This window comes from Megalops cyprinoides, chromosome 3 (assembly GCF_013368585.1).
Source record: "Megalops cyprinoides isolate fMegCyp1 chromosome 3, fMegCyp1.pri, whole genome shotgun sequence".
Classification (NCBI taxonomy): domain Eukaryota; kingdom Metazoa; phylum Chordata; class Actinopteri; order Elopiformes; family Megalopidae; genus Megalops; species Megalops cyprinoides.
In genome coordinates, this window is record NC_050585.1 from 53,665,469 (window position 1) to 53,672,968 (window position 7,500).

At 52.7% G+C, this 7,500-nt stretch overlaps 1 protein-coding gene across 1 annotated transcript in view; it reads left to right on the forward strand.

Annotated features, from left to right (window-relative positions):
* Positions 1-7,500, forward strand: part of LOC118774036 (ras and Rab interactor 1-like) — a 19,345-nt gene that overhangs the window by 6,091 nt on the left and 5,754 nt on the right. Inside the window, exons 2-7 of the mRNA XM_036523138.1 lie at positions 3,396-3,581; positions 3,933-4,047; positions 4,328-4,400; positions 4,484-4,575; positions 5,372-5,922; positions 6,273-6,759. Of these exons, the coding sequence (XP_036379031.1) occupies positions 3,396-3,581; positions 3,933-4,047; positions 4,328-4,400; positions 4,484-4,575; positions 5,372-5,922; positions 6,273-6,759 (1,504 nt within the window). The remainder of the gene's footprint in view (positions 1-3,395; positions 3,582-3,932; positions 4,048-4,327; positions 4,401-4,483; positions 4,576-5,371; positions 5,923-6,272; positions 6,760-7,500) is intronic.

Genomic DNA, 7,500 nt, shown 5'->3' on the forward strand with positions numbered 1-7,500 from the left:
TATGTGTGTGTGACAGTGAATTTTCATAGGAGCATAAATCAACTTAGTGAGGGTGACTGTCCTCTCGCTGTTTCTCAGAGTGAAGCTGGAGGCTTGTATGTTCACCAGAGGCTGAATCTAAAAGGGGCTTTGCAGTAGCAGGGTGCAGATCTGACTGATATTTCCTCCATGGGTGATTCAGTGCATCTCAGAACGGTGTGAAAATGTTATTTACAGCACTTTCCATTTTAGGATTTATTTTTAATCGTGTGTTGTTTCCTTTAGGTGAAGTTCAGCGCAGTGATTCATTGATTTAGAATTATTGTTCAATTATTCAGTCAGCAACTTCTCTCCATAATGGAATTTGAATCTTATGAGTGCTGAGTTACTTTTAACCTCCAGTGCGTTTAACCCGCAGTAGCACAGTGAGAGCCGACTGCTTTCATTACAGTTTGAAATGTGGATAACTTCTCTCCCAGATCATGCCATGCATGTCTCACCACAGGAAAACGGTGAAAGAAACGTGAAAAATGTGGTTTTTAATGCGGCGAACTTTCTTGAGAATGCAGACATGGAAATGGATGTGTCCCTCACTCTCTCACTCACTCACCCACTCACTCTCTCACTCACTCACTCTCTCGCTCCCTCACTCTCACTCTCTCACTCACTCACCCACTCACTCTCTCTCTCACTCACTCACTCACCCACTCTCTTACTCACTCACTCTCTCACTCACTCTCTCACTCTCTCACTCACTCACTCTCTTGCTCCCTCACTCTCACTCTCACTCACTCACCCACTCACTCTCTCTCTCACGCACTCACTCACCCACTCTCTCACTCACTCACTCTCTCACTAACTCTCTCACTCTCTCGCTCTCTCTCTCACTCTCTCACTCTCTCACTCTCTCACTCACTCACTCACTCTCTCACTCACTCTGTCGCTCTATCACTCTCTCACTCACTTACACACTCACACACTCACTCATCGAGTGCCTCCTTCAGCAGTGAGCGGCAGTATTAGCATTTTATCACGTGATTACAGAGATGTTCAGAGGAGCCTGTAGCCACCCGGTGCGGCCTGTGCGGGCCATGGTGCTTTTGTGTCTGACTATCAGGAAACGGGCAGAGGAGACTTAGTGAAGCAAGACAAAGGCGTTTATGTGGAAGCAGCATGATCAGCTCGTCCGCCAGGAAAGCGCTGAAATAGATTTCTGACTGAAGAGACTGAAGCTCTCCCGACTTTGCCAAGAGTTTCCAGCCTGGGGGAGTAAGACGTTGTCGAGGCCTTGAGCCGCGGACCAGCGGGATGTGTAGGCCTCTGTTGCTGCGGCAACCGTCTGCTGCTGTGTTGGAAGTGTGCTCTCTGGCAGCCCATGTTGAGTTACCGCGGTGACGTGGACCCTGGAGTGATGAGAGCAAGAGAGAGGGGGGACACACACAAACCCTGTAACCCCAAAACCCCATTCCTCACCTGGAAGGAAGTTAGTCACCCTCACATACACACACACACATACAAACACACACACACACACACATACACACACATGTGCATGCGTGTGCGTGCTTATACACACACGTGTGCGCGTGTGCTTACACACACACACACACACACATACACACACACACGTGTGCTCGTGCACACACACACACACATACACACACACACATGCATAAACACTTACATGGGCATACACAAATGCAGAAACACACACACAGACTCACACATATGTATATATACAGACACACACGCGTACACATGCACACAGACTCGCACATACACACACACAAACACAAACACACACACATAGACTCTCACATATACACACACACACACACGTATTCACGCGCAGACTCACATTTAGGTACACACAAACACACAGGCGCACATGCACACACACGCACAGACTCATGCCGATGACAGGCAGTCATTTATGAGAATTTCACAGTAATTTCAAGCTGCAGAGAAACGATGAGCCACCTCTCCTCCCTCTGCATCCTCTTCTTCTCCTGTTCTCTGAAAGTCGAAGTCACGCCCACTTTCAAAGCAAATAAAGGGATGAATAATAACAATCATTATCATAATAGCATTGATTTTTCCCTGGTTGTGGTGTATGTGGGGGGGTCGGGGTGTGGGTGTCCAGGCGTGGCAGGAATCTGGGGGCTGCTCGTATTTTTAGGCCCCGCAAGGCGTGTTGCCAAGACCCACTCATAACACTTCAGGCTTCCGGCTTACGAACACGGTCGTTTACCTCATCTGTGTGGGAACTCGACACTTTTTCTTATTTTGAGTTTCCCTCAACACAAAGAAAACAAACGAGCTTTAGTTTCTGCTTTCAGTCAGAAAGTTGATGTGGGAAGTGGGTATGACATTATGAGGTGTGATGAGGTTTGATGAGCAGGGGCTTGTGGGTAATGCTCTGGGCAGGTAGCGGAGCTGTATTCCTGAAGAAGACGCAGCAGTGGGGGGTTGTGGGCAATGGTCTGGCCAGGTAGCGGACCTGTAGTCCTGGCAGAGCTGACCATAGCGCTGCAGCTGGTGGGGGCAGGCGGGTGGATGTGTACAGGGCTGGTGAGTGTTACTCACACAGTGACTCATTTCCTCGGGACACTGAGGGGGAGAGAGGGGCATTCCCAGGCCAGCGCGGGGCAGCGTGGAGCACGGAACCCAGAAACACGTGTTAGACTCAGAAAAGAGGAAGCACACTGGCTCTGACCTGGAGACTCTGAGACTCTCAGACTCTGCAATTCTGAGACCCAGAGACCTGGAGAATAAGACTCAGATTCTGACCCTCACACTCTTTATCATGGGTGTTCTGAGTCCATATTAGCTCCTGTGCTCCTGCCAGCCATTGGCTGTTCTGTTTTAGACCACACCCCTTTAAGAACATTGATAACAAGCCTGCAGTTTAGAACAGAGGCAGACTTTTAAATGTGGAGCAAACTGAGCTCAGTGTCTGGTCTGTATGTAAAGGATCTCTCACGCTGGGTATGCGCTCTCTCCAAAGGAGAAGCGTCAGGGTTTCTTCCCCCTTCACGAGGTATCGAGCAGCCACACAGACCTGCTGAGTGGCCTCAGCTATGCCCAGATGAACATGGTATCAGTGGCTGTAAATGGCATGAGAAAACCTCACCCCAAGGTACTGTATGTCTGGGGTCAGCAGCACTTCAGACTTCATCAGGTGGAATTCAGGGTGCGGTATTGGATGGGTTTATGGGAGTGTTGGTGATGTTAAAGTCTGTATTGGATGGGTTTATGGGAGTGTTGGTGATGTTAAAGTCTGTATTGGATGTCAGTTGACATGCGCTGTACTGTCATTTGAAATGCGGAGCGTTGTGTTGTTTGGGATTGGGGGGGTGGTTATACTGTGTTTCAGTGACCCCCCCCCTCCCCCCCTCCCCCTGTCTGTGTTGCAGATGCAGGAGGACCCGGTGTACGATTTCCCTGAGCCCCAGGCCCCTATAGAGCGGGCATCGCCACAGCGCGGCTCTCTGAAGAGCATCAGTGTGCTGGACCGCCTCCTGCTGACACACCCTGTCTGGCTGCAGCTGTCAATCAACTCTGCTACTGCCCTCCACATCCTGCAGAGAGAGCCGCCAGGGGTGAGACACACTCACACACACACACTCACACACACACACACACTCACACACACACACACTCACACACTCACACACCATACACCATACACGAACACACACACTCACACACACACACACACACACACACACTCACACACCATACACCATACACAAACACACACACTCACACACACACACACACACACACTCACACACACACACACAGACACCATACACACACACACACACACACACACATTATGAATGTATGATTTTCATACATACATTCATAAATTTAATAAATTGTTTTTTTTTTTTACCTTGACACTTCTGTGTCATTCCTCCTCCTCACCTCTGGGTGGCGCTGTACAGACCTTCCTGGTGCGCAAGTCCAACACATCGCAGAAAAAGGTGCTGTGCGTGAGGCTGGCAGATGACAGCGTCCCTTCCTTCGTCAAACAGTTCATCATCCGCGAGCAGGACTCCAGTGAGTGCGGCACTCTACCACTAGAAAATGTTTCACCAAGGGGGTCATGGGATTTCAAGTCCAGAGCTCATGAGATACACTCCACAATAATGTAGGACTTCAAGTCCCATCAGCCCAGAAATGCATTGTGATGATCTGCCTGCTGAATGAAACCCAGTACAGAGTCTCTGTCTGTTAACACCTGGGGTGTGAGGTTGCAGAGGTCATTGCTCGCTGGCCGTTCCTCAGGTCAGCCTGGTTGGTCAGACTCAGGGTTGTCTAACCTGTGTCCTGTCTGTAGCCTTCTCCCTGGAGAGCTCGGCCATCAGCTTCCCGGACCTGTGCCGGCTCATCGCCTTCTACTGCGTCAGCAGGTGAGCACTCCAGCCGGCGTCTCTGCCTCCCCCATCCCACTGAGGCGGCAGGTGGAGCTCGCTAACCCTTCGCTCCATTTCAGGGACGTCCTGCCGTTCACCCTGGAGCTCCCACAGGCCATTGCCCGGGCAACCTCCCACAAGCAACTGGAGTCCATATCGCACATGGGCGTGGGTAAGAGAGGACCCTGCTCCGCCTGCACCGGCACCGCTAACCGCTAATCACTAACCTCTAACCGGCGACTGCTAAGCGCTAATCACTAACCACTAACCGGCAACTGCTAACCGGCGACCGCTAACCACTAACCTCTAACCTCTAACCGGCAACTACTAACTGGTGACCACTGACCGCTAACCGCTAACCACTAACCGGCAACTGCTAACTGGTGACCACTAACCACTAACCGGCAACTGCTAACTGGTGACCGCTAACCACTAACCGGCAACCACTGACCGCTAACCACTAACTCATAACCGCTAACTGCTAACTGGCAATTGCTAACCGATAACTGATAACTGCCAACCGCTAAGGCTAAGGGGCTGAGCCTGTGACCAGGTGCAGCTCACAGGTGGGGCACTGAGGTGAGTGCACTTTCAGCAAAGTGCATAACCTGTACCTCTTAATGAAAAAGGTCTGTCTGTCTGAACGGATGGTGTGTAAAAATGTACAGGGCTTGTCTGGGTGAGCAGGAGTCGTGTGTTAAACAGAGGACAGACTGGCAGTAGGCAGCAGTGTGGTGTAGTGGTAAGGAGCACGGCTTGTAACCGAAAGGTTGCTACTGGGGCACTGCTGCTGTAGCCTTGGGCGAGGTACTTAACCTCCAATTAACTCAGTGAATATCCAGCTGTATAAATGGACAGTATATAAAACTGTAACCTGTGTAAGTGGCTTTGGTTGAGATTAATAATGTAAGTAATGCCTCTCGAAGTGATGTGGCGGTGAAGGTGCCTCTTTGCTTGGTTGTTGCCAGAGTTCTGGAGCTCGCAGCTGAATTTCCGGGGCCCGCGAAATGGCCCCCCTGTGGTGGAGGGGCCGCCGCCCTCCAGCCCGTCCCCCGAGGAGTGCGCCACGCCGCAGGAGAACCCGAGCCTGTTCCAGGAGTTCTGCCCGATCCGGACGCGCAGCCCGCGGGAGCTGGACTGTGGGGCGGGGCAGGGCGCGCTCTGCTTCATTAACCCCCTCTTCCTGCAGGAGGCTCCCTGCCGCGGGGCCCTGCTCAAGCGTCACCAGTTCAAACGCAGCCTCAAAGTGCGTGTCTCCACGGAAACCTCCAGCCCCCTCTCCCCCCCCGCCGCCCCGCCCCCGCCACCGCCCCTGCTGGCCAAAGGGGCCCGGCAAAAGCCTGCCACAGCCGGCGAGGTGCGGGCGGAGCCGCGGGGCGGGACTGGGGGCGGGGTCGTAGCTGAAGAGGCGGAGTCTGACTACCGGCAGCCCGGCCTAGTCCTGCAGAAGAAGAAGTGCACCCCCGCCCTTTCCCCCACCGAGGAGGAGGACTATCAGATGCCCAAAACCCTACTGCAGGTACACTCTCACACACACACACACACACACACACACAGATACATGCAGGTACACTCTCTCTCTCACACACACACACACACACACACACACACACACACAGATACATGCTCTCATTGTCTGTGATTGATAATTATGGATAATTATGGCTTCTGTCTAGCTTGGAGTCTGATGCAGGGATCACTCTTGGCCACCAGCCTAGGTTATTGATCCCTGTATATGCTTTGATTGTATGGAAATTACAATCTACTGAAATAGGGTTAGTGAAGAGCATTAAGATTAATGAGTAGTAAAGAGCATGTTGCATATAGTGTTGCATGTGTTTGAGCCAAGCCTACCTCCATATGCCCCAGGGAAGGGAGGAGCCCAGCCTGAGGGAGGATGCTTTGGAGGCGGGGCTTGTGCTGGAGCAGAGACACGCCCCCTCCCTGAGTGAGCTGGACAGCAGCAGCTCCCTCAGCAGCCTGGAGGAGCTGGAGGAGAGCCCGGAGCGCCCCCCTCTGACGCGGGGCACTAGCTCGCCGGCCCCACCCACCCCGTCCCGCCAGCCCGCCACCGCCCTGCGCAAGATGAGCGCCGCCTTCGCCTCCTTCTTCTCCCCGGAGAAGCGTGTGGCGCGGCTGGTGGAGGAGCTGTCCCGGGACCGCCGCTCCGCCTTCGGCGCCCTGGTGCAGGACTTCCTGCGCCAGCAGCGGGAGGGGCTAAAGGCCCGGAGCTCCGCCTCCGCCATCGCCCTGCTGCAGGGCCTGCGCCACTTCCTGTCCCAGGCCAAGCGCTTCCTGCTGGACTGCAGCGAGCTGGAGCCCCCCATCGAGACTCTGGTGCCTGAAAACGAGACAGGTACACCACTCTCACCTGGACTTTCACAATTACAGTTACTCTCCTGACATGCTACAGAGCAGGTGATGAAATGTAACAAGCACAGATTAACAGCACATACAGTGAGCATGCAGTGAGCATAGAGTGAGCATAGAGTGAGCATGCAGTGAGCATAGAGTGAGCATAGAGTGAGCATGCAGTGAGCATAGAGTGAGCATAGAGTGAGCATGCAGTGAGCATAGAGTGAGCATAGAGTGAGCATAGAGTGAGCATAGAGTGAGCATGCAGTGAGCATAGAGTGAGCATGCAGTGAGCATGCAGTGAGCATGCAGTGAGCATGCAGTGAGCATAGAGTGAGCATAGAGTGAGCATAGAGTGAGCATGCAGTGAGCATAGAGTGAGCATAGAGTGAGCATGCAGTGAGCATGCAGTGAGCATGCAGTGAGCATAGAGTGAGCATGCAGTGAGCATAGAGTGAGCATGCAGTGAGCATAGAGTGAGCATAGAGTGAGCATAGAGTGAGCATGCAGTGAGCATAGAGTGAGCATGCAGTGAGCATGCAGTGAGCATGCAGTGAGCATAGAGTGAGCATGCAGTGAGCATGCAGTGAGCATGCAGTGAGCATGCAGTGAGCATAGAGTGAGCATGCAGTGAGCATGCAGTGAGCATGCAGTGAGCATAGAGTGAGCATAGAGTGAGCATGCAGTGAGCATGCAGTGAGCATAGAGTGAGCATAGAGTGAGCATAGAGTGAGCATGCAGT